The 27,635-nt window shown below is 41.8% G+C and overlaps 1 protein-coding gene across 5 annotated transcripts; it reads left to right on the top strand.

Moving 5' to 3' along the window:
* The first annotated feature begins 124 nt into the window (after positions 1–124).
* EI24 (EI24 autophagy associated transmembrane protein) lies at positions 125–26,488 on the top strand. Of its 5 annotated transcripts, none has more exons than XM_020777963.3 (11): positions 125–5,017; positions 12,478–12,625; positions 14,663–14,808; positions 15,195–15,255; positions 16,062–16,128; positions 17,573–17,697; positions 18,662–18,781; positions 20,051–20,162; positions 21,706–21,817; positions 23,558–23,632; positions 24,819–26,488. In XM_020777963.3, the coding sequence occupies exons 2-11, from the start codon at positions 12,584–12,586 to the stop codon at positions 24,979–24,981; spliced, it is 1,023 nt and encodes a 340-aa protein (XP_020633622.3). In that variant the 5' UTR covers positions 125–5,017; positions 12,478–12,583; the 3' UTR covers positions 24,982–26,488. The 5 variants fall into 5 exon arrangements, with proteins under 5 accessions (XP_020633622.3, XP_072835023.2, XP_078235935.1 ...); XM_078379809.1 differs by having other exon boundaries at positions 4,742–4,914; XM_078379808.1 differs by lacking the exon at positions 125–5,017 and adding an exon at positions 9,353–9,451.
* The last annotated feature ends 1,147 nt before the right edge of the window (positions 26,489–27,635 follow it).

Raw genomic sequence — 27,635 nt, 5'->3', positions numbered from 1 at the left:
AGGTAATTGTTTGTGACAAATAAAGATCTCCTCGAGAAGATCATGGAAAATCTTTCCACGAGTACAGACCAATGAATAAGGGATTTAAAAAAATATATTTCAGGATATTTATGATGGGGGGGGGAGCATATAAGTCTCTGCAGGGGCAAGTAAGTAGGCAGAGCAAAATGTGGGGGCAGGGATTTTATTTTCCAGTTTCATTCATCTCTGTAAGCTTCTCAATTTGTTCATCGCCCAGTTTCTGAAACTTGAGAAGTTGGGTACAAATGTTTGGGATGCAGTTTTATTTATTGAACAACAACTAGCCTCTCTCTCCCCCCTCATCCCTGAAGCGAAAGGAAGGTGTGAGAGACACAGAGCAGTGACAAAGCTTAAAGTGAACAGATATATGAATTAGGGTAACATTGTCCAATCTGGTACACTCCAATCTGGACTACAAATCCTACTATTCAGAGTTAGCAACTGAATCATGGGACTTTGTAGTAAACCACATCTCAGTACTGCTGGAGTTTTATTTACAACCTTTCACACTTTCTAGTTTGTGTAACTGTGACACTTTTCTGGGCTGGGGTGATTATCTATTTATCCAGCATTAATTAATCATTCCTTCCAGCTTTTGAATTCAAAGAGAGCCTTGCCTCTCTACTGAGTGTTCTCTTTTCCTCTCTTTAGTAGGTTGGTGGCAATCGTTTGTTGCTGTTGATCTGTTCAGTTGGTTGCTAAGTATGTGTGTAATAAAGAAAGCAGCATACAAAGGTCTATAATTTCAAGCAACTATAAGTAAAGAAAGGTTTTTATTGTTTTTTTACTACCAATATCTCAGAGTGAGTTACTGAGATTGCAAATGCCAGTTAATGAGAAAGGGGATGGACTCTGGAGAACTTGTAGCTATTCTCCTCTGTGGATCTCTGTACTTCTAGGTAGCAAAAGGAATTTTACCATCAATCAAAAACTCTGCGACAAATAGTTTATACCCAGAAAACACCGAGGTTGCAATCAACTTGACAACAAAATAGACCAGGGAAGCTGCATTAAACTAAAAAAAGAGCCAAGAATAAGTACTCTGTCCTCAATTTCAAACTGCACCTATGTTAGTAATTATATATTTCTCTCTCCCTCTTTCTCTCTCCTCACAGGAGCTCTGCTTAATATATGCAAACTCCCTAAACAAGAGGGAATATGTATTGACAAAATACCAAGCTATTACTATGACTTCAAGGAGAAGGTCTGTAAAGAATTTAATTACAGTGGCTGCCAAGGAAATTCAAACAGATTTCAGACTGCGGAGGAGTGTACTATGAAATGTAAGGGGTAAGAGGTAAGGGAGAAAATGGTTAAATCCTGCTCCAGTGGCTAGATAGGCAGGAATTCATTTCTGCTCAGACATGAAGAAAGAGATATAAAGAAAATGGCTAATACTGTACAGTAGAATACTTTGTAGGATCAAGAAGGTCCTTTGGAAAAGTCTTGTTATATATTAGCTTAAGAAGGACAACAGCTTTGGTCAAGTATTAAAATTCTGCATTCAGAGAACACCTCCCCATCTTTGTTCTCATCATCTTTCTTGTGCTGAGGACATGTACCTCACCAAGAGATTGGAGAGCAGAAAGTTGAAAGCCCTCCGAGCAACATAAAATCTTGAAGGCACCTAAAATTGAGAGCCTTTTTATTTGTGGAACCCTGCTGACTGATGTGGGATCTCAAAAATTGGTCCTAGACGTCTTCTAACCTTATCACCTTTCCCAAAGGCTGTACATATTCGTGCATCTTCCATTTCCTGATCTCTATTTCATTGGTTCTATATATATTTTTTTCCTACAGGGCAACCTGGGGCTCTTTGGACCAGCATGTATCATACAAAACATTTGGACTCATTAACATGTCATTAGGTGCCATGGAACAGAAGGAACCAAGTAAAGGTGTGACTCTGTCGCTTCATTCTCTCCAGGAATCTTCCACATGCATTCTAATAAACCCATTCAATCTTCGGCATCACATGAATTTTGCTTCTTTACTGTTGTTCTGATCACAAGTACAACTTGCATTTAAAAAATGTATATAAACACTTGAGGCTTTGAAATAATTTTGGCACCCCTGTTAGGACTAATTTTTCCTGATTCTGTTGAGACAGAGCTGTTTTAACCTAGATTGCCCATTATATTCCATTCAGGACATATCTTCTCCACTAATGATACAATACCCCCTGCAAGCCCATTTAGAACATCATATGAAGGTCATGAATGATGCACTTACCGCTCCAAGATAGGTGCAGGCACAATATCTTGTTCATTCCTATCTAAAACAGCAACTGGAATATAAGCATTTTTTCTCCCAGTGAAACACATGTCTGGTAACCGAGCAGTTTATAGAAATGGGGGAGAAGGATGCAGAACAGTGGTAGACTACCTGGTTTGCCTGCAGAAGGTGCCCTGTTCAATCCCAGGTATTTTCAGTTTTTAAAACAACTATCAGGTAGCAATGAAAAAAGATCTCTGCTCAAGTGTGTGAGGCTGAGAGCAACCTCAGAGGTGGCCCGAGAGGTGTACCACCGGGCTCTCCAAGAGGAAACCACAAGGGACAGCTGGCAGACATAATTAAAGACTTACAAGGGCTAGACGTAGGGACAGAAACAATAGGAGGTGCCATTTCAGGTGGGGAAAGGGGAGGAAAAGGAAGGAGGAGGGAGGTGGGGGAGGCAGTTGGAGGAGGAAGGGGAAGAGAAGGAGGAAGAGAAGGAGGATTTAGTGGATTTGGTTCAAGAAGACCCCTGGACAGGGGAATTGGTGGAATTTAGAGTTCCTTGAGAGTGCATGGAGGAGTAGAAAAGGCAGATATATAGGAAGCCACCCTACTGGGGCGAGATGGAAGAGAGAGAAGAGAGAAAATGGTATAAATCATGAATACAGAGGGAGGCTCAGTGGAAAGAAAATAAACAAAGTATAGAGAGAGGTGGGAGACCCTGTGGAGCCAGTCCATTTCGTCCCAATTTGAGACCTACAAGAAGGTTGGGGGCCACAGGTGGGCTGGATCTTTCACCCCTCATCCTGAAGCAAAAGGCGACATCTCCGGGGGACTTGTTATAGGAGTTTGACAGTTATAAACTGGTTATGAATTCTTCACCCTTCGATAGGAAGGAGAACTTATTGTTGTTTAAGGAAGATAAATATGGTCCTGTTTGTTTGTTTGTTTGTTTGTTTGTTTAACTGATATGCCGCCCACACTACCTAAAATACAAATGTTTCTGTGAAATCAGAGGCAGATGATATGGTTGAAAAAGCCCAAGAAACCTTCTTAAAACCATAAAGACGTTTTACCAGAAAATCTTCTGTATGCTGGGTTAGATTTGAGACTAGAGCCGCACAACTCTTGCCTGCCTGTTCCAGAAATAGAAAGAAGTTCAATGTGATAGTCACCTTTCCTCCAGTGAGTTCAAGGGAGCATGGAGGCCTCTCTTCTTCACAAGTTACCTTCAGGACAACCATATGGGATGGTCAAGCTGAGAATGACAGCAGCTTTTGTGCCTTATTGGAGACAAGGAACTGGGCCTCCCATCCCAAAATTCTCCCCCAACACTAACAATGTTTTCCATGTTCATATATTTGCCCAAGTATTTATAATCCATTCGCTATCAATAAATCTCAGGATAGGGTACAATAAGCAATATCACCTTAAGGGAAGCTAAAATTTAACTAGGTACTTTATTTTGCCTCTGCATTAAAGGTTCCAACCATTTAGTTCAAGTCTGTAGATTATTTTTGTTGTTTAGTCGTTAAGTCGTGTCCGAGTCTTCGTGACCCGATGGACCAGAGCACGCCAGGCCCTCTTATCTTCCACTGCCTCCCAGAGTTGGGTCAAATTCATGTTGGTAGCTTCTATGACACTGTCCAACCATCTCATCCTCTGTCATCCCCTTCTCCTCTTGCCTTCACACCTTCCCAACATCAGGGTCTTTTCCAAGGAGTCTTCTCTTCTCATGAGATGGCCAAAGTATTGGAGCCTCAGCTTCAGGATCTGTCCTTCCAGTGAGCACTCAGGGTTGATTTCCTTCAAAATGGACAGATTTGATCTCCTTGCAGTCCAGGGGACTCTCAAGAGTCTCCTCCAGCACCACAATTAAAAGGCACCAATTTTTCGACATCAGCTTTCTTTATGGCCCAGCTCTCACTTCCATACATCGCTACTGGAAAAACCATAGCTTTGACTATGTGGACCTTTGTCAGCAAGGTGATGTCTCTGCTTTTTAAGATGCTGTCTAGGTTTGTCATAGCTTTCCTCCCAAGAAGCAGGCGTCTTTTACTAGTCTGCATTAATTGTAAATTCAGTTACAATTTTTCATATTTTATAATCCATCATATTAATTATGTAATCTTGGGGACTGGGTGTGTCTCAAGGTTCGTTATGTTTTGTTGAGATTGCACAATATAAACCCTATTAGCTAACATTTCCAAAACGTGTTCTTTGCTTCCCCGCTTGTTTATTTTTCTTTTAAGTGATTCCATGGCTGAAGGATTGCTTTGTCTCACTCCAAGCAGTAAGGTTTGCTCACGAAAGAATAATTCCCCACCACCACCCTTTTTAAATACATGTTTAAAAGACAGTTGAGAGTAGAGCATCCAGATGTTGAGCAATCCGGAGTGCAATACCGGAAACCAGGGTTTTCATTTTAATCAAAGCTGAAAACTAAAGGATGTCAATCGCGTCTTGCCTACGTGGCGGAAAAGGCAGCACCAGGAACCAACCAAGAACCCTTCCAGAACTACAACTCCCAGCGTGCTTTCTGCGGGCTCGCCGGCCTTCGAGACGAAAGAATGGAAGGCTGCGGAACTACATTTCCCAGAAGACCCTTTCCTGTGTATACTGGGATGTCCGGAGTTTCGGCCGGTGGAGGTGTTTTTTATAGAGTAGGAGAAAAGGGTGGGAGATATTTGTCCTTTCCAATGTGGTTTTGCTTCATTTCTGCGGGTGGTGCTGCGCCCTCCAGCTTGGCTCCAGGTGTGCAGAGGTAGAGATCCAGCAGGTAGGATTGGATGTGAAGCCAAGGAGGGTGCAAGCAAGGATCCGGATTGCAGAAGGAGTCTGGTTTTGGATTGAGGGCGGGGGGGGGGGGGATGGTTGGAAGCAAGCCTCTTTGGGGAAAGCAAAAGTAAATAATAAATCAGGTTATCTGTCAAACATGGGGCAACGATCTAGCCATCGCCCCTTATTGCACTGGAGAATCCATACACTTGTGTGTGCTGGAATATAAATTAACTGAGTTACAGCACCTCTACTTGGGGCTTTCAAGGTAAGTGGGATATTTAAGGAGTGGTTTTGCTAGTTCCGCTTCCCCAGTGTGTTTCCATGGCCAAATGGGGATTTGAACTCTCATCTCCAAAGTGCTAGAGTTCATCCCTCTATCCGCTACACCACACTGGATACTGAATTGTGCTTAGAGGTTGGTAATTCTGAATCTTTCTGCAATTACACAAGTAATGCTTTCCGTGTGTGTACAGTACTACAAATTGTACTCTCGTTCAGCCAGCTGTGCAATCCTGGACAAGTCATTCTGGCCCACAAGGCTTATAAATATATCAATAAATTAAATACGAAGCACATTCTGTTGGAACTTAACTTCCAGGGAAATGCCAATAGCAGCCCAGTGGTCTGTCATCCAGGTGTGATCCTGCTGAGCTTCCACGTGACAGCTGACAGTTCTGGCTGGGTCTAATGGGAGTTTTAGGCCAAAGATGATGAGAGCGGGTTTGAAAATGCTTTTTAATGGGTTTGCAATCTAACAATAGAATATTAAATGTGTTCGTACAGTCATTCAATTCCATTCAGTGAGGATTATTCCTCAATAAGTGTGTTTAGGATTTTTAGCTTTAGCCATTTTGTCTTGATAATTTTATTTTAAAGTGGGCATTGTTTTTGTGCATTAAAAAAAAACATTCTACTATGCAAAGATCTAGCATGCCATGGAAGTAACAACATAAATTACTACTCCCAATTTTCAAAAGCTCTTGGTGATTGTAATCCACTTAGTCGCTGGTTGTATCTCATTTCTTAATGTAGTAATAATAATCACGTGCCACATCAATTCTGGTTTATGGCAACCCTTTTTTGGGTTTCCAGCTAGAGAATACTCATAAATGCTTTACTATTCCTCTCTTCTGGGGGCACTTGGGAGATTGTGCAGATTACCTAAAGCCACACAGGCTGCCTTGACCCACAGAAGGCACAAAGGGGAATCAAACTCCCAACCTCTTACTCTAAAACCAACTACCTATAACCATGAAACTACAGTATCCAGCTCTTTTGCCTATTAGAGTCTGATCCGTTAAAAGTCTACTAGAATTGCCCTGCTTCAAACAAAAATGTAATTTATTATAAAATCATATATGCTGAAGGTTAAAATGCCTACATATATTGTTAATGTCATTCTTGTGGCACATTTATTTACCACTTAACATGTTGCAAAATGTAAGTGTTTAAAGTTATCAAAGCAGTTCCTTTACAAAAAGTTATAGCAACGTTATCAAAATGTGGAGGTCCTGGTTTTAATGCATCTTTGAGCTGTCTGAATGCTGTGCAAAAGTAGGTGCTTAAACAAGAGATGCATGTTGTAGAGCTACTTACTATGGTTTGTATAATTTCATCACAACCACAGATACAGTATATATGGCCAGTGGTATTGTTTAATGGTTTTGCAAACTGCTCCAGCAAAATCTCTTAGATGAGCTTTGGAATTGACTCTGCTTTGGAATTGGCTATACTTTAATTTTTTTTAAAGGAAAATGTTATTTCTGCAAGAGGTCATGTAGCCATGTGTATAACATATAACAGTGGCTGCATACGATTAGCATCAACAAATAAAGAAGTGGAGCATCACGTTGGTTTGACTGCATGCTAAAAAGAAAGGGTTGGGGAAAAAGGTATTTGCAGAACTCGTTTTGTCATGGCATGTGAGAGAAAACAGCTGCCTGACCTTTTCAGTACTTGGACCCTTTCCTCCACTAGATTATAGGCTGTCTTGTTATATTAAACAAAGTGCATTCTAAGGCTATAGTTTCAAGAATGTTTGGGAACTGTGGAAACTGAGCAGGCCAAGTGGTGGCCTTTTTCTGATGTTCTGCTGTCTAGAGTTCAGGACAAGACGGTTCTCTCTCGCACTCGCAGTTAAATTTTACTTCCATGCTGGTCCTCACATAGTAACGTATCCTTCATCACACTTCGGGACACAAGATTAAGGCCTAAGGAGTGGCTATGTGGTATCAGACAGCATTTGTCTCAGCAAAAGAAAAAAGACCAAGGAGGTCAGGAAGACTGGTTGGAGTAGCTTTAGTGCCTGCTACCATCTGTAACCTGAGATAGCTGCCTCACTATGCCTAATGGTAGGAATGGCCCTGCTATTGAATGGTGGGATGACAGACGGAATTACGAGTACATGATGGAGGTATATTTTTTCTGGACACCTTAGTTTAGTTAAAAATGGGAGCAAATAGAGGTGTTGAGGTATCATGAATAAATCTACTTTTGCACTTTTGTTTCACTTTACAGTAATTCTGTCCCTTAAATCTGTCATTTCACATATCCATCCCTCAGCCTGTACTCTTCTCTTACGTTCTCAAGATGCAGCTCAGCTACCCTTCCTGCTCTGTCCTGGCAGTTGATGGGATTACTTTGGGCATCTGGGACAAACGTTTTAGCTGGCCAGTGGAGTGGAGATAGCCTTGCAGCATTATTTTGTACACTCAAAGGGAATAGCTCCTGTAGCTTATCCATGATAGCAAGCAATGGAAGAGGAGAAATGGAAGGTTGAATTCAGCTTTTGGACTGAGAACAGAATCCACCTTCATTTTGTAGAATAAGAGGAAAAATGAATGTCCAAGGACAAATGGCTCACCAATCTGCTCATTTCAGTTAAAGTTTGATTATACATATAAGTAACGTCGCCTCAAAGGTAAGGCATATTATTGTAACACAGAATCCAAATCCTGTGATTTGGATTCACATGAACATTTGACCACTGTGGCCAAACCTTTATGTGCTCCTCTGTCTGCCACGTTGCTACAAGATTCTTTGGTATAGAAGGAGCAAGCAGTTTCCATAGATAGTTCTGTATAGCACATAGGAAACAACAAATTGAGTATAGAGCAAGGAAATAAGTACATATATATTCCCCAAAAGGGGGGAGGGGTTACACGTGTGTGAAACACAGGGGTATGTTTGAAGCTATACTCAAAAAAGTAAGAAAATACAGATCATAGATCTGAAAAACATTGGCATATCAATCAACCCTTTTCTATCTTATCGTCTATGTAAACACAAGAGGTGAGCTATGTTCTTTGATTTCCTAAAGGCAAAAATCCTCTCCACATTTAGCTGGGATTAAATCCAGTGAATATAAAAAGGTCCCTATCAACGCCACATATCAGTTGGACTGGATTAGTGAGTATTATATTACTGTAGATAGGTTTGGGTTGTGAATCTGTTTGGAGATGTTGACGCTGTCAGTGTGTTGTGTTTTATTTTCTTCCAGTTGACATAAGTGGTGCCATATAAACGGAGAAGGGTAATTAGATAGATTATGCTGGAATATTTACTTGGAGCTTGTATTAAAATCTAATAGTCTTTTAAGGTGATACCTGTTTTTGTCTTGTTTACCTTTGTTCTTTGGATTTTGCCTAATACTATGCTTCTTCCAAAAACAACTACTTTTGGGGAAAGATGTATGTATGTATGTATGTATGTATGTATGCATGCATGCATGCATGTGTGTGTGTGTGTGTGTGTGTGTGTGTGTGTGTGTGTATGTATGTATATATATATACACACTGTGTATATATATATACTGTACTGTATATATATGTGTGTGTATGTATATATGTGTGTGTGTGTGTGTGTATATATATATATATATGTATTTATGTATGTTTATATGTATATATATATATGTATGTGTGTGTATATATGTGTGTGTGTATGTATGTACAGTATATGTGTGTATATATAGTGTGATACACACACACACACACACACACACACGAGTGTGCGTGTGTGTGTCACCCATAGCGACTGTGGCTGAAATTCTAAATTTGACATTAAAACCAGTCTTTTTCTCTGTGTGTGTGTGGGGGGGTGGCGGGCGGTGCCCGCGTCTCCATGGCAACGCCGAATTCTGCCTCTCGTCCCCTCCTTGCTCGCCCTCTGCCGACCCCCTCATCCGGCTTCCGTGTTTGCTCCGCGGGCGCGCCTGCAATAAAATAAAATAATCATTAAAAATTATTACACCACCACCACCTCAGCGGCCGAGCCGGCTCGTTCTTAGTCAGGGGATGCTCCCTTTGTGGAGTCCCCAAAGGGAGGAGGGAGAGGGGGAGGAGAAGGAGGAGGAGGAAGAGCCGGAAGAAGGCGCGCCTGCGCAGTGGGCTTCCCGGCCGGGGCTGCCCAAGGAGGTGGCGGCTGAGCCCGGGCAGGTTTCTTCTCTCTCCTGGAAAGGGGGGGGGGGGCGCCGCCGCGGCCTGGCACTCGCTGGGGGGGGGGGCTCGCCTTGGGGCCCCGAAGGCCTTGGGCCGGCAAGTATCCAAAGGCCATTGGACGACCGACCGGGTGGGGGTGGGGGCGCGCGGCGGGGCGGAGCTTTCCCTCCTTCCCTCCCCCCTGTCCTTCCAGGACCCTCTGGCAGGCGGTCAATCCCCATCCCTCCCTATTGCACCCTCCTTGGGGGAACCAGGCACCCCCACCCCACCCCGGTGCCCCCTCTGGCCTTGCCATCTCATATCCCGCACTCTCTTTCCAAATGTGCAGTTTTTTGTTGGTTGCATGCCTTCTCCGTCCTCCTGCCCTGCATCTTCCTTTCTTCTCGGCTTCCTGGGATCCCCACAAGACACCCCCCCACCTTTCCTTGTTTTTTTAGGTTATAGGATTTCCCTTGCTGGGGGTTCGAGCCCCTCCCTTGCCATGCCATTCAAAGCATCCGCTGCTTCCCCTCTCCCATTTTGCAGCTGTCCCTGCTTCCCCTCTACCCCTTTGCCTCTAACCCACGCTTTATTTATTTATTTATTTATTTATTTATTTATTTATTTATTTATTTATTTATTTATTTATTTATTTATTTATTATTTATACATACATACATACATACATACATACATACATACATACATACATACATACATACATACATACCCCACTTTGTTCTTTTGCAGGCTTTGCCACCCTATTGATTTCTCCATGGTGGACATTTTTTTCCTGAAATGGTTTTGCTTTGGCTTTTAAATGATGGAATGTGCTTAAAACCTTGTTTCTGAGATGGTTTTGGGGTGTAAGGGAGATGTTTCCACAGGGAAACAGGTGGATGTTTAGGTGCCCCTGCTGAAAAGTGTACCTTCGGAAGATCAGATTAGCTCATCTGTCAGATTGGAGTAATTGTAGCAGCTTTGTGTCTGAACTGTGAATTGGAGAGATCAAGGGTCACGGCAGACCCAAACTGGGGGCAAGATGTGGTAATATCATTCTTGTCCTTCGGCTTTAATATGAGGCTAATAATCCTGAACCTACCCGATGGGGCTGTTGTTAATGAGGCAACAGAAAGGTGCCTCATTAACAACAGAAAGTTCAAAAAGTTCCTTGGAAAACATATTGAATGATGCGTAAATGCTTGGTATTGTCGTTAAATTGAAGGATGTGTTGTGAGCATTATTTCAGACAGAGCACCCAGGAGCCTACTAGGAGGTTGTGGAAACAACATTAATTTTTTTTTTTTTGGCACGAAGATGAATTATAGTGAGATCAGTGTCATAATGTTGTACTGGAACAGAATGATTCAGTGAGATGTGTTTATATGCTGAAGTCTCTAGAGTAGCATTAGGCAGCATACCATATGCTAGACACAAACAAACATTTGTTTCAGACCGAAGGGTGTTCGTTAGGAATGTTTAATATACGTGAGTGAAGACTTGTGGAATCCCATCCTTCATAAGCATGTTTTCGCTCTTAACTCCTGAAGCTCTAGCAGTATTGAATTTGTATCATCCTAGTTTCAGATATTAATAAAATGAGGCTTAATGTGAATGGGATTTAGATTGCAATTCAGCGTTCAGAACTACGATAGGTCCATTGAAGTCAGTATGATTGCTATAAACTGAGGTAGCAGTTGCAAAAGGTTATATCTGCACTGCTATTTAAACCAGATTGAAAACGGACTGATGGCCTCAGTTTCCTCCAGATAGTTTCAGGCATTACGGTATCTTGAGGATGATAAAACACCTTTGTTAGAAATGCTTAGTTCCTGTATGTACCTTTATTTCCAAAGGCCCTTAGATGGGAACCTTCATTTAAGTGGATATAAAACTGAAATGCGCAGTAGTTCAGATGTGCTTTATGACAATATTCCAATAACATAAAGGATTCTGTCTGAAATGGCTCCTTGTTGAACCTACTGCTCCATAAGTGGTCTAAACTAACCCAAATCAGTGCTAAATGAAACAAAAAGGGGAAAACCCACTATACACATGGAATGTGTATGAAGTAAAACTGGCTTCCATGGCCATGTGCTCAGGAATCTCCTAATTATCTTATTTTTTGTTACTAGAGGCAAAGGTTTGCAATGCTTGGCTACGAACACCACATTTGTTTGCTGTGGTTAAGAGTGAAGAAACAACGGTTGAAATCCAGTAGTCAGTCACAACTAGAGTAGCTGGCTTGCCAGATCCCCACTGATTCAGTGGGCCTACTCTGAGATGCAGCGACTAATTCGCTGTTTGTTAGAAATCCTAATTTCTTTCCCGTTTCCAAATGTTGCTGAGTAGGAGAAGTTCTTTGATCACTACGTTAAGTAGGAGAAGTTCTTTGATCACTACGTTGTGGTGCTTTGCATGAAGTTGCAAAAATGAAGGAAAACTGTATCCTCTCTACTTGAATTACAAGGGCAGTAACATTTTAATCACAAAAACACAACTTCAGGAAATTTTTCAGCCTCATACTGCTTCTGCCTATATTTCTGTTCTGAAACACCTAAACTTACACATCTCAGATTCATGTTCCAATTGTGGTTATTGAGTTGTCGAGCTTTTTAAAATGTTGTCAGAATGTTTTCACTTCTCATGCCACCCACACGTGAGAGTTGAGACTGAGGCAACAGGATATAATGGCTTTTAGATGGCATGACAACTTTTCATCTTAGGCATTGTTATTTAGTATGAGTCACAATTCACCAAATGATAATTTTGCCTACCAAATGACTTTTTTTTTCTTGTGTCATATTTTATTTACACTTACCAAATGAAAACCTGTGGAAACTATGTGGTTGCTGTAGTGAGGCTGCTAGTGTAATTGCTAAATCAAAGGATCCATTGCTGGAAAAGAATACTGATCACAAATTGTGAAAAATGCTGTCATCATTGTGATCCCTGAGTGATATTTTATATATAACGCACCACCCATGCCTGTGTTGCTACTATAATAGTATTTTCTTTCTTTCTTTTTCCCTTCTGTCAGACTCTGTCAGTTTCGCATCTCTTCACAATGAGACTGGTCTGGGTTCACCTCTTCGCTTCACCTTGTAGTTGATAGTTCTAGATGAGGAGGAAATGCTGGAATAGAGATGGCAGATAGTGTCAAGATCTTCCTTAATGATCTCATCAGGGTAAGTGTTTCCTTTATTTGGTTTTTAATAACTACCAATAGTAAGGTAAAGATTAAAGTTCCCCTTGACATTTAGTTCAGTTGTGTTCAACTCTAGGGCACGGTGGTCATCCCTGTTTCCAAGCCATAGAGCCAGCATTTGTCTATAAACAGTTTCCGTGGTCATGTGACCAGTGCAGCTAGACACAGAACACCGTTACCTTCCCACCGAGGTGGTACCTATTTATCTACTCGCATTTTTACATGCTTTTGAACTGCTAGGTTGGCAGGAGCTGGGACAAGCGACGGGAGCTCACTCCATCACGTGGATTTGATCTTGTGACTGCTGGTCTTCTGACCTTGCAGCACAGAGGCTTTTGCAGTTTAACCCGCAGCGCCACCACATCTAGCAATAGTACCCTTCTTCATATCATTTAGAATACCATTTTAATTTGATACACCGAAATCCTTAAACCAGCTTTAACAGCCTTCAAAAATGGATACATTAATTCTGTCCCACATCAGTGAAAGCTGGAACCGGTACATATGCTACAGTAGTGCATGTCTACAGTTCCTGAGTGAAGGGTTTACTTGCTCCATACCCATGGGGGGTGGTTTCCTACAGCAGTGTAGAGGGAAAGAAATATAACTGTACCTTTCCGTCACTCAACTTGTAACTGTACTGGCTACAAAACTATGGCTTGATTTAAGATATCTGCCACCTACAGGCTGAAGGTGGTACTACAGGCTTAAAACATCCAGATCCCACAAAATTAATTAACATTGGCTAATGTGTTTTTAAGACCAAATAACCACCAAAACTACACCTCAACAGCTTTGTTAATATGACTGCCCGATTTTGTGTCACCAGGTTTTATGATCTCAGAACCATGGCTGACTCTAACACTTACAAACACATACACCTCCCATTTCTTTACTGTTTATGACGATAGATTTCAAAGTGTATCTGTATATTAAAATTGGCGTATTTTAGCTGTTATCAGTTGCATACTGAAATGTGTGAATGCTGGCTCTCAGAAATGGTCAAGCAAGGATTCCTTATGGCAGCACTGGTAAAGTGGGGGATGAAACCTCCAGGCTGTTCCCATCTGGCATCTCTTTCTGTATTTTGACTGATACAGTCAAGATAGTAGAGTAAATTCCTTTCAGTTCAGCTGCCTAGTGGATTTAGGTATTGTTCAGATAAGATGAAATCATTATTGTGCTACAGAAATGAGTCATACAGAGACTGTTTGTTCCTCCCTCCCATTCTTGCTCCCTGCCATAGATCTTGACTTCTGCTTTGTTCTGACCGTGTATCTGTTTCTTGTCCTCTTGACCTCCTGTTGCTGCCTTAGGACCTAGCCTTTTGGAACCTCTACCTTGTTCTTGAACTGATAGCTAGCTTTCTCTGGGGGCTGAACTGCTCTAAATTTCAGCATAAAGGGAGAGAGAGAGTTGGGGAGGAAGCAGACAGTTCTAATGCTTTCTTACTCTTGGATTTATAGCTGCCACAGGGGACTTGCTGAATGGCTTCTCGTAAACCTTCTCTCATGATACTTCTCCCTTGAATTGCATGGCTCTGGATGGCACTGTTTTGGTTATGCTCAGATTTTTTTTCAATGAAGAAGTACATATTTAATCAGTACTGTGTCCCTGGCCATCCAGAACCAGGAGCATGGGTTCAACCCTGAAAGTGTCAAAGTGGTCTACTTGCACCCAAACACAACAGTACTGTATGGAGAGGATTGCCCGTGCTATGGAGGAGAACTCAGACAGAGAAACTGTGTGTGTGTGAGTGTGTGTGTGTGAGAGAGATTTTAAGTTTAGGTTCTCTTCTCTTCCTTGATGGTAATTTGCTTATAAAATGGAAGGAATGTGTGTATCTTTCCTGAGTTGGGACTGCAGGTCTTCTCCTTTTTCTTCCCCAAATCACCTGGCAGCTGCTAAACTGCACCTATCACAACTTGGTTGACAATTCTGTTAAACGTCTATTGTTGAATGTCTATAAGGCCTCCACGTGTTGAACTTTGGCTGGGTCTCCCTTTGGTATTCACAGGGAATTAAAGATTCCATATGGGGGATCTGCACCATCTCAAAGCTGGATGCACGGATCCAGCAGAAAAGGGAAGAGCAGCAAAAAAGAAGAGCAAGCAGTGTGCTTGCTAAGCGAAGAGCACAGAGCGAGGAGAGGAAGCAGGAGAGGTGAGTGGGGGGGGAACCTTTACATGAGGGGGCTTGGGAATAACCAAAACGTAGCAATACTAGGGGGATACAGTATATTGAAGTTGAAACTGTTTGTTGCTAGTGTATTCCCCCCCTCCCAATTATAGTGGGCCTAAACAAATAACATTCTAAGTTACTTAGTTGAGTCTCCCATGGGCCTCCCCATTTACAGTGGTCCTTATCCCAGGGGGATTGACATTCGGGAGCTACCTGATAATTCACTGGGGCCATACATGGGAAGAGATTGGACATGTTGTTATTCACTTGGCTTTTACCCTAGGTGAGTCAAAATAGGATGACTGTTTCGATTTGAATATATTCAAGGTTGCTCCCTTTGAGAATCATTTACACTTATTTCTTTCTAGTGAACCCCGGATAGTAAGTCGTATATTTCAGTGTTGTGCATGGAATGGAGGTGTGTTCTGGGTAAGTGTTGTTTTTGTTTTAAATACACACACACAACATCATTTGAAACCATAATCTAATAATCTTAGAACTGGAGAAGACGCTGTGGCTTGAATCCAGCTCCTGTTGAGAAGGCACACTGGGGAATTGAACTCACAACCTTTGGTTCCTCATCCAGAAACCTAAAACTCTGATATTGGTCCATTACATTGCTTCATTGCTTATACATTGGCTTGCTGGCACTACTTAATTGAATAGTGTTGCAAACTGAGAAACGGAGCAGCAAGTGACTTAACTGCAGCTGCCAATTCCAACTAGAGTAGACCTACAGGAGGTTGTATAGAAACCAGTGCCTCCTGTGTGTATGATCTCTAATGGTTAGGAGTCTGGTTTGATAGCCTGTTATGATAAAGGTCAACTTGTTTTTCAGTGTAGGTTAGATCTTCATGTATCCACAGGATTCTAATGCCTGTTTCTGCTGTGTAATTCCTAGTCACAATGTTCCAGTGTATATATATGGATGCACTTGAAAGAAGGCAGAGCAGTTCTGCCTTAACTTTCAGTCCTGGCATGACTGTGTGTCCCATTCCAGGGAAGAAACTGGAATAAAAATCTAAATAAACAAATGACTTGGACATAAACTGCTGGAAATTAACTTGTACGAGTACATATGCAGAATGGGATCATATGTTCCTAAGGGAACTTGAGCATGGTCAAGAAAATTTCAAGTATACATTGGAATTTCATGATTTAAAGTAAACTAGGAAAAAGAGTGTGATTGTGAACTCTTAAATCTGAGTAAATCTTTTCTGGCTTCTTCTTTTTAGCTTAGTCTCCTCTTGTTCTACCGTGTTTTCATACCTGTACTTCAGTCAGCAACAGCACATATAATTGGTAAGTTGTAAATGCTCAGACATGTAACTTTCTTTGTCAAGCACATAATTTCTTGGTTAGCCGGTCATTAACGATTCATGCAAATTTGGACATGTGCCTAGTTTTGCATGCTCAAGCAATATTTGGGCTTATGTTTCTTGAATGACAGGCACTTCTGATGGATGGCAAACCTCTCTAGAAGCAAAGAGTCATTTCAAAATCTATTTTAAATACGGGATAGTGGTCTGCTGTTCACAAATTTGATTAGGCATACCGAAAGTCTTCAGATGTATTTTTGGATCCAGACTCAAGTGTTTTCTTGTGCTTTGCTCATGGAAGCTGGGATCAATTTTTTCATGCTGAAGTGTCATTGTCTGTTGGCCAGAACGTAAATGGCATGCCCACACTCTTTCTCTCTTGGGACTTTTTCTCTGTGAATTTTACAGCCAATGTCTATTTTTCTTTGATAAGTAATACAATAGAATCTGTGTCTCTATGATATGGAAGACAAGTCTCGGATCTTTGTGAACCAAGTCAATGAACTTAAGGGCCTCAGAAAAAGCTGTTTCCCTGCTGAGGATTTCATAGTCAGAAGATGATTTCATCCAATGAAACTTCTTAACATTGTTTTTTGTTTTGTTTTGGTTCTTTTATGTATGAATGTCCAGTAGTGTTAACTAGAGGTCACTTAGTATCATTGAATGGAGCAAAAACACAAACAGCGTTTCTTTGAAAAATGACTTGGTATATATTGTAACAAACAAACTCCATCAGGCAACAGTTAGCATACAAATAACAATATGTTAAAATGGATCCAAACAGAATAGACGCAAAAGAAGACATCAAAAACGTTCAGTCCTATGGAATGATGGAAGTTGTATAATGCCACCTCTGCAGGGCACAGTTTGAAATGGAGGATGCAGCTCCTTTTGCAGCTGTTGGTTTGTTAATTGTTATTAATAAAAACAATAATAGACCATTTTTCAAAACAGTTTTGTCATTCATAAATCATGAAAATTTTACTTTCCATTTAGCGCATCATCACTCCCATGCCCCATCCTCTGCAATAGTTTGTCTTGCCTACACAAATGCCAGGGGGCTTGGACAAGAATAGGATTTTAGTTCTCTTATTTTTAGTTTAGATTCTGTGTAATATCTATCATTCTGAGTCACACGGAAATAAATATGCTGGCATATTTTCATGAGGTTAGCTAGCTAGTGTGGGCAAACTTAATATTTACTAGGATGTTTTTTTTTTAATGCTGGCTGTGGCCTAATTTCTTAATGAAGAATTCTATATATCCCTGACTCTGCAGTTGAGTTCTCTTTCTTTTGTCCGGAAACGAGATCTGTAGAAAGAAATGAAATTTTCTTTGTTCTATCACAGTAGTTAGGCGAGCTGCGTTATATCATAACACATCTTGTTTGGATGATTGCTAATAGAAGAACTGTATTTGTTTGGAAGGTGACCCTTCATTACATGGTGACGTCTGGGCTTGGCTGGAATTTATCCTCACCTCCATCTTCAGTGCTCTTTGGGTCCTTCCCCTCTTTGTGCTCAGCAAAGTGGTCAACGCCATCTGGTTTCAGGTAGGCAACCTTGCCAAGAAGGCGGTGCTTAAAGTGGTCCTTTATCAACCCATCACGTTCATGGGAGATTTATGGTCGATTGAATTCTTTCCGTAGAGGTAGACAGTGTTGTGCTATCAATTGTCCCGTACAAGTTTTTTTCAAAAGTAAACATTGGTGCCTCTAATGTTGTTTAATCTCGTCCATTTGTTGAGGATTGCAGCCTATGGGTATACGATCCACACTGGCTCACTTGTATGCTTTCTCACCCTTACCTTTTATATATATAAGATGAGAGAGAACAAAGCATGCAAGTGAGTAAGTATACCCAGATATACGTGTATTTCTGTCCTCTCAAAGTATTATCCCCTGTCCCACTTTGCATTGAGAGTAATTCACTAAATGTGTAGAGAGCCCTACACATTTAAGGAAAAAGTACACATGTACGATGAGAGAATCACTTCTTAGAATGAATGGAACTTGAGCATTTCTGTTAAGAGAACTCTCTGTATGTAGTGTAAACTCTTATCGTTCTCTGTTCTTCATTTTGTATTGAAAACGGCCTCTAGTCTTGTGTGTTATAATGAAAGGAAACAGCATATCCAAAATAAGACAAGTGATGCTGAGTTGCAGCGTGGCTTGAAGCGTTAAAGACTCTTATATTTAGGAAAGAACAAGAACAACCCCTCTTTAATTGCTTGATGAGATCTTCTCTGTGTACTGTGTATTTTTGATACTGATGTTATTTCAATTCTTCATTTTGTATGATGTACGCCACCCAGAGTAGTCGAATGGCTAGATGGGCGGGATATAAACAAACAAACAAATAAATACTCATTTAAAAATATATTTTTATATAGGTGGCTTATCTTTGTGTGTGTTTTCTTCATTAGAAGTCCATTGTGGTGTAAATGGGCACGTAATAAAATCATTAAGTCTTGTCTTGGGGAATCTCTTCTGTTAAAATGTTTACTTGTTTTTTCAGGACATTGCTGATCTGGCGTTTGAGGTGTCAGGAAGGAAGCCCCAGCCTTTCCCCAGTGTCAGTAAAATTATTGCTGACATGTTGTTTAACCTTTTACTGCAAGCTCTTTTCCTCATCCAGGTAAGAGGAAGCAAAGTCTGGCTATCAGAAGGCACGGGCCTTTAAATAGAATAACGAAAAGCCGCAGGACCTTAAAATCATCTAGGGTTTATGACTTGGTGCAGGCAGAACTGTGCAGAAAACAGAGTCTTTAGAGCAGTGGTTTCCAAACTTTTTCAGACGGTTTAGCATGTGGGCGGAGGAAGGCATCCATGTAGGTGGGGGGAGGCATTCATGCGTGCGCGGGGGGTGGGGCATCTGTGCATGCATGGGGGAGTGCATGTGTCCGTGTGTGTGTGAGCAGGTTGTGTGTGCATCTGTGCATATATGGGGTGGCATGCATGTGTGGGGGCGGGAGATCTGTCTCTGCGGCCCAGTCCTGCCAAGGCGTGTTCTGAAACCTTTAATGGCATTTACAAGTTACAACAACACAAGCAAAATAGGAAAAGTAAAATTACACAGATTACACAAATTAGGAGCGAGAAGCAGGGGACAATTTCAAAATTGCAGATAAGAAACCTGCAACAGCAGCGGTGAGGGCATTACATTCATCGCTCATGAAAATAGAAAGAATTGACACAGAAGAATTGGAAAAATAAAAAATCCAAGGTTCAAGAAAAAAAATTCGGAGGTGGGAATGAGCAGGGCATTGAAATAGTATATGAACCAGGGTGTCAGGCGTCTCTAAGCCACGGACCAGGGATTGGGGACTCTGCCTTTAGAGAATTCAAACCTCGGGGCACCTGAAGCAGAGAACTTGCAGAGAAGTTCCCTCGGGAAATGTCAAGTTTCAAATTACCTGAGGGAATGAACTTAAGTCCCTGTTTCTCCTTCGGGTCACTTGGTCATTTGACCTAGGTGACAGTCCTTTTTCCAGCCAAAGTTTGTATGAATAGTTAGATCATTTGAATGAAACAAATACTGTTTTTTTGCAAGGCTCTATGAGGGACCAGTCCTACAGAAGGTGTGGCCAAAGGCCAGTTTCATTTGCTGAGGTGCATCTGATGGTGTCTTTCGAATCTTTGGAAAGAATGATAGCCATGAACCTTGCAAGAACTGTGATTAAACTTCAGGAGTATTTCAATAATAAAGGGGGTTGAGTGGGGCAATAAGAGAATGAAAGGAAGTGAATAGATGAGAAAGCAGAGAGTGGTTTTCTGCTTTTAGCTGTAGTTTTCAGAGCTGTTGATAAAAGCTAATCCCGGTGTGCTTGTCACCTGAAGAGATTTCTTCTGCAACAGGGACAAAATGTAATAATGAAATTAATTAATTCCTTCTTGTACTCCACAGGGTATGATAGTAAGCCTGTTTCCTATTGATGTCATTGGTCAGTTAGTCAGCCTTCTGCATATGTCGCTTCTTTACTCGCTTTATTGTTTTGAATACCGTTGGTTTAACAAAGGTATGTCCTTCTCTCAGTTTCCAAAACTTCTGAGTAAGAGTCGCAGAATGTGTTCAGTGCTTGGGTTTTCCTTAAAATAACTTTTTAAGAAGTAGTGTTGTCTGAAGTGAAACTTGATTCTTTTTCTTTAAAAATTGCCATATTGTTACATGTATTGCCACGCAGGATCTGAGATTTGTAATTTTTAATGTGTAAACCACCCAGAATAATGAGTGGACTAATAGAGAAATCGCATCAGATCACTCAATCATTTCTTCGGTGAGATTGCCATTTGTGAAGAATTAATTCTGCCTTAGCGGTCATAGGTGAATATGTAGAAACGTTGGACACGCCAGCCACCAACACCTTCCAGAGGACTGACACTGCTTTAGGAATGTGCATGATCCTGTGTGGTAAATGGTTGCAGGTCCAGTCATCACAACAAGAGAATTTGACCATATCTGATTTGATCTTCCTTTGTGTGTTGTATCAATTGTAAGAATTCCAAGTTAGTTCTGAGTTCAGCTTGGAAGTGTGGGGGGTGATTTGGAACACCTTGTATACTCATGGAAAGGCCAGTGTGCAATAAACTGAATTTGGTTCGGGCTGTGAAACCGAACGGCCACCATTACAACTTCTTCTGAGGCTGGGAATTCTTGCCCTGGTGGAGTTTCTCTCTCTTACATCCAAAAATTGAATTTATTTATATTAGTCATAATGTTTTTATTGCTTTGTGCTATCTTGCAAACCGCCCAGAGTTGCAATATATAAATTAAGTAAAGAAATAAACTGCCCCATTTTTGCAGTAGGATGCCTTCCAGATGTTTGGCATCCATCATAATCAGTGTGAAGGGATTATGGCGTTTTGGAGACCTGTGCATCAGGGGGTCCAAAGATTTCCCTTCCAACTTTAAGGGATTGCTGTGTATCTAAAATGTCACCCTGGGTGCCAATGAAGAATATGAGAAAGAAATTTAGCAATATAGGTGTGCCTTCTTTTCTATATTTTTACCGAATGAAATACACTAGACAAAAGGAAGTGACAGTTTAGAGAATCTTCAGTTAATTCTTTGATGTAAGATAAAAGGGAACTTGTCATCTGGTAATGTAACAAAACATTTAAAAGTAAATCTGCCTTAAAATGTCTATTCCATGGTGTTTGAGAGAGAGTGAGTTCATGTCAAGAAAGGGAAACCCACTTGTTTAGTGATAAATTTCATGAGTTGTTTTGCAGTAATTTTAAGAATTCTGCCTTTCTATTAGTATTTCTGGAACGGCTAATGAAATAACTATTAAAGGAAACAGTTGCAACAATTCACTACACGCATAACGGCAAATGGGAAATCATTTCCTGTTGTTATTGGAAAGGTTCTCAATAACCTTTCCAAGGCAGCCGCTGCCTTGAAACGGGGTGGCAGGATTTTAGCCTTCTGGGCTGAGGGTTGGTAGTTCTGATGGAGAGGTGAAAGAGAAGTTGAATCAGTGGAAGGCATAAAGTGGCAGGAATATAAAGCCAAGCATGGCTGTGCTTCTAACATGCTGTGTTCGGCTTTTGTCTCATCAGGAATTGAAATGCATCAACGGTTATCCAACATTGAAAGGAACTGGCCATATTACTTTGGGTTTGGTTTACCACTCGCCTTCCTCACTGCAATGCAGTCGTCTTACATTATCAGGTGAATTATTTTGAGGCCGAAGGAATTACGCCCCCTTTTTATTAGGGCGGGCAAATGCCAATATTCGTAATAATGAGAATGTGTTCGTAATCATAATGGAGAGGAAGGGGAGCTATGAGAAAAGGAACTGTGCAAATGGTGAAAAGTATGAAAGAAGGAGAAAAAGAAGTTTGGGACACAAGTAGAAGGCTGTAGATGAGATTCTTGTCAGCCGAAGGGGTGGGCCTGGGCTCTTGTTCCCCTCAGTGGATTTTGTTGAGGGGCCTTACAGAGGACTTGCAGGGTCCTTCGGAGAGCTCAGAGATGACCTTGTAGATGGCTGCCCACTTTCTGGCCCTGCTGCCACAACCACCAACAAGAAAGTGTAGGGTGGAGTGTGAGGATGCTGTGATGCCAACCATCAAGCAGCATGTGACACTTTGCCTCCCTGTGGGTGAGCGACAGGGAGGGGATACGGAGGGCCATTCGTATGCGCAAGAAATGGGAAGGATAAAAGTGGCCCTCTGGGTCTGGAGGGCCCCTGGACTTCAATCAGGTGCTTTCCACGTCTTGGATCCAGGCCTTGGTGGGGACGGGAGGTGGTAGTTCCGGGTAAGGAGAGAGGGTTGCCTAGGGATCCATGGCCCCAATCATCACTGCATCACGATCTTGTAATTCTGCAAGGGGGCATGGTTGATTGCCGAAGGAAGAGGAGGAGGAGGGAAAATGTAGTGCAGATACTTTTCTTTAATTACTTGAGACTGGATGATGAACTGTGTTGTTGAGAAGCTCAAATAAAAAACCTGCATCAAGAAAACCAAGTGCTTGTGGAGGTAAATGTAGGCGGCCTAGAAGGCTGCACAGGGGAACTTCTGATGGTGATGATCATCATCATCTTAAAACTCCAGAGTTGGAAGGGACCCTTTGGATCACTGAGTCCGGCCCCTGTCAAGGAGGCACAGGGGGGAATTGCAACTCCCAAACTGTCTCTGCAGCTGGATACCTAAACTACTAAGTTATACAGCAGTGCATCCGTAAAGCAACAAGAAAAAGATAATCTCTTTTCTGTCTCCATATTCAGTACAGCTGTGTGTACATTTCTATTTTGGATTCACTGGGAATTCTGACACTTCCTTATATATACAATTTCTTAGCATCTTTAGCAGTGTTGCTTTCATCCCCCTCCCGTGGTAAACAGCAACATGACCACGGGTTTGATGTGACTGTAGCTTGGAGTTCATGGCTGAAAACATTTGCTCAGGTTGATGATTGTTCCTGTATTAGCTTTAGGAAAGGAGTGTATAATTTAAATCAGTGTTTCCCAGCATTGCGTAACCCAGGTGTTCTTGGACGGCAGCTCTCGGAAACCGCAGCCAGCACAGCTAGTGGGGAAAGCTTCTGGGAGTTACAGTCCAAGAACACGTTAGTTACCCAAGGTTGGGAATCACTGCTTTAAATCGATTTATTTTAGGAGGGATTTTTATTAATTATGTAAAAGGGAAAACAAGAAAAAGTGTTAAATTCACTTGTATGAGAAGCTTTTCATGAATCTGCATTAGTAATGAGTTTGTCTTTTTTGCCCGGATTCAGAATATGGGAATATGCTTATGTGTCTGCTTACTCCTTTAGTTCTACAGAGAGATCCCACCGCAGAAGTTCTGTAAATGTTATTGTTGCTTCTTGCATGAACGGACACAGCGCTACTGGAAATAATTTCATAATAAAGATTTCTTGATTGACTGTAGCTTTGTTTCCTTTCAGTGGCTGCCTCTTCTCCATTCTTTTTCCTCTATTTATCATCAGCGCCAATGAAGCGAAGACACCAGGAAAAGCATAGTATGTATTTCCCTTTCTCATGGTGTTCAGCAAAAATGATCCAATGGGAGACATTTACCTATAGGCACTTGGCAAATCTGTAGCAAGTTACCGAGTTGGTAAATCATCCTGTTTTTGCTATTCTTTCCTGCCTACTATTGAATTAAGATGATTTGGATAAATATGGGAGCCTGGACAACAGATCTAATACTCTCTGAGGCCAGTGTTCTGTTCGGCTTTCCGCAGGTAGAACTGCAAATGCAGATGCCAGTGTGGCAGTATAGGGAGGTCTAATGCAGTCATTCTCAACCTTTGTTTGGCCGTGGCCATAAACACAATATGAAAGAAGTATAGGCCAAATCAGGACTTTGTAAGTCACATAACGAACCTGATAAAGTGCTTCTTTGAAGAACTGTTTCCAGCCTGTGGCCCCTTTCAAATGGGCCAGGGCCCCCCAGGCCCATTGAGAATGGCTGTCTAATCACTGGCTTGGTCTCATCACTGCTAGGATAGACGGGGGACCACACGAGTAGACCTGTCTTATGTTGCAGCAGCTGCTTCTGCATTTGCAGTTACATTCATGGAAAATTGAACAGGATAAGGGCCTGAGTATATCTGGTGGAGGCTGCTTGTTATATGACCCAGGAAAAACAGCCTAGATAGGACAAAGCCAGGGAAATGTTTTGCTTGTTTAGAGTAACTGGAAACAGAGTTATAACGGAAACAGATATGCTACTTAGGTTGGAGATAGAGGGAGAAGGTCATCTAGCTAGCAAAAAAAAGGCATTATAGTACAGAAAAAGATTTATCCTCTGGAAAAGCAAGTGGTATCAAAATGCTGCCTGTGGCTGTGGATAGTTCAGCTATATATAAAACCTTTGGACCTTTAAAAATAACCCTGTTAAGTAGGTCAGGCTGAGACAGAAGGACTGGCCCCCAGTTACCCAATGCATTTCATAGCTTGGTCAATACTAGAACTTGGATCTCCCAAGTCCCAGCCGAGCTGTTTTAAGCAGTACACCATCTGGGTCATTGAACCTCACGGACAATCTGAGATGGAATTTGAGCAGGAGCTCCCCTTAGAGAAAAACTAAAAACTCTGCAATAACGTCTGTAAAGAATTTCTACACCGATGGCCGAAACAGCAGCTGGGGTTTGGATAAAATGTACTGGAATGACAGCTAAGCTCTTGACCTTTGTGTTCCAGCCACTTCCAGTTGCGCCTCTTTTCCTTGGTGGTCTTCCTCAGCAACAAACTCTTTCACAAGACAGTTTACCTTCAGTCTACCCTCAGCAGCTCTTCTTCAGCCGACCGACTGCCCTCGCCCCATTCATCACCTGCTCGACAAAAGGCTGCTTTGGCGCACTGAACCATAACCAAAGTGGGGGGAGAAGGAAGGGTTGGGCATCGTTTCCTGGCTGCTGGAAGGCATGTCCCTATGATCCAAGGAAGGGGGCAGTAAGCTGCCTGCCCAAGGGGTTGTGTCGTCTTTTCTCTCGTCACTGTTGAGAGCTCCAGTTGGACATTGGTTTCGAATCGCACAGGAATGTGTGGTTAAAAATATATATATTTGTGTGTGGGGGTGGGAGAGGGAGCAGAAGAACCTGGGTTTTTTAACACCTTTGTCGAGTTTTTCAAAAGCTAGGTTCTTGGCTTGTTTTTCTAGTGTGAAATGGACCTGTGCCTGTAATGTTTTTGTATACTATAACCCCACGACCTCCCTGTGCCATTTTTTTTCCTCCTCTTCCCAGGATGTTTTTTTTGTAATGCATATTTTTCTCATAGCTTTGTGATGCTGAATGGGGTCTTTTACGGTGAACTGCAGCACAAGTGTCGGGTTGTGTCAGAAATCATAGTTCTTTGTATATTTTAACTCAGGTCAGGATTTTGTAATTCCTGTTGTGTCGAAACAAAAAGTGGATCATGTAGTTTTTAGGTGTAAGGTCAAGAGACAGAGTTGAAGAACTCGGACATCAGTATTGTTCTTGCTATAACTAACGTAAATTTGATAGTGGTACCCCTTGAAGGACCGGGGCGGATGTCATTTTTAACTGTTGTTATGCTGGCAGGGATCCGCTTTTGATGGATGAAACAAATTCCTAACCGTAACAGCAGAATGTATGGAATTTTTTACAAAAAAACCACAAAACAAAACAAAAACTCTGCATCCTTGGAGCTGTTTCAAAAGCTCCTTCTGAACTCTGAAAGGGAAATGCAAAAAGCGTACGGGTAAGAGTCAGGCACTGAAATGGAAACCTGTTGAATCTGTGTCTCGGCTTATAAAATTTGCAGTGTAATGTCTTGGAATAAGTAGGTGCTTTGAAAAATTCATGTCTTTCTATATCCAAGTGGTGACTAAAGGAGGAGGCCCAGTAGATAACCATGGAAAACCAAACAAAAATCATTTGGGTTTCTACAGGATGTCTGCATGAACTTCAAAGAGACGGTTAACTTCTTGAGTCTCTGTATGTTAGGTATGTCTTCATAAGCAAAAGGACCGGCTCACATCATGCTTGACTGATAGCTCAGATACACAGCCTGACCTGAGATTGTTATCCCAGTGAAGTTGGAATGACGTACACCGAAGTGCTCCTGTATGGTTGTAATTGCAGCTGAATAATTAGTCAGCTCAGGATACCTGATCTTTGTATGTGTCTGTCTCTCTCTGTGTACCTATGTAACAGCATATGCACAAAGGGAGCGCAGCTGATCCTGATTTTAGAAAATGTTTCTCATGCATGTCAAACTTGTAGGGCTGAAAACTATGACATTAAAAAAATCCTTTGGGTTTTTTCTGAACAGAAATCAGCCAATAGACAAAACTTTTTTTCTCTAGTATTTTCACACTGAAATATTAAATGAAAGTGGAAAAGCAAGCTCAGCGTGTTGAAGTGATTTCTGACTAAACTGTAAATCTGACCTCACGGGGTGGGAAAGGAGAAAAAAAAATTGGGAGTCAAATAGGTTAATATCACAGTTCATCTCATTTGGGATCCAACGTTTTCCTGTGCTTATGAGATTGTAGCTAAAACAGTGTTACCTCTAAACGGGAATGAGGTATCCGTATATTGGGAGTAATCCAGAAACAAATGGCTGAACATTCGGGGAAGAACTAACCCCCTCAGATATAGGATCATGAGTGGGTGGCGGCAGAGGAAGAGCGCCTGAAAAAGGAGGAAGGAACTTAAAAGTAGAACTTATGGGTACAGCTTATGCTTTCCTTATCAGATAAACACAACTTTAAAATATAAGGAAAGAAGAGAGAATGGCCCCTAGCTATTGAGACTGATTGACGATTTAGATGCAGATAGGACCAGACAGAAGTGGGCCAAGGAGGAAGAACGCCCAAAGGAGGGGCCGGGGAGTCAGTGAGAACGTTCAGAGGGCAATGACTTTTTGGAGAAAGAAAACCTAGAGGATGGGGGACAAGTAGATGTAGGGGGTATGCCTAGATTCTTGAAACAGCAACACCCCACATGGCAATATTTTGTTAATTAGCAAGGCGAAAGATACGATCTGAAGAGAAACCAGAGTACAGTGGTGCCTCGCTTAACGAGCGCACCGTATAACGATGAAATCGCATAGCGATCCGTTTTTCGGATCGCTAATGCAATCGCTCAACGTTTTTTAAATGGGGAAAAATTTGCTTTGCGAAGACCGGTAAGCGTTTCGCTTACCGATCTTCGCAAAACGAACCCCGACGATCAGCTGTTCGGCGGCCAAAATGGCCACCGGAAGCCGGGAAATGGCCTAAAATGGCCGCGCGCAGCGTTTTTGCGCCCTCGTTAAGCGAGGCGAGGGTGCGAAAATGGCTGCCGGCCATCCTGAAGCTTCGCTGAACGGTGAGTATTTGGCCTATTTGGAACGCATTAAACGATGTTTAATGCGTTCCAATGGAAATCGCTGCCCCGTTCAGCGATGCTTCAGCATAGCGAAGGTTAATCTGGAACGGATTAACCTCGCTATGCGAGGCACCACTGTACTGTAACCAATTGTTAATTGATAGAAATCGGATTACTACAG

The sequence above is a fragment of the Pogona vitticeps genome, chromosome 8 (genome assembly GCF_051106095.1).
Source record: "Pogona vitticeps strain Pit_001003342236 chromosome 8, PviZW2.1, whole genome shotgun sequence".
NCBI classification, from domain to species: Eukaryota; Metazoa; Chordata; class Lepidosauria; order Squamata; family Agamidae; genus Pogona; species Pogona vitticeps.
Note: the sequence above shows the minus strand (reverse complement) of the source record. Positions and strands in the feature narration are given on the sequence as shown.

Excerpts from the sequence above, each read along its gene's own strand:
- EI24 (XM_020777963.3), top strand. The coding sequence starts at position 12,584 with ATGGCAGATAGTGTCAAGATCTTCCTTAATGATCTCATCAGG. Across the intron at positions 14,809-15,194 it reads GAGGAGAGGAAGCAGGAGAG|TGAACCCCGGATAGTAAGTC; the intron begins GTGAGTGGGGGG and ends ATTTCTTTCTAG. Across the intron at positions 21,818-23,557 it reads CAGTCGTCTTACATTATCAG|TGGCTGCCTCTTCTCCATTC; the intron begins GTGAATTATTTT and ends GTTTCCTTTCAG.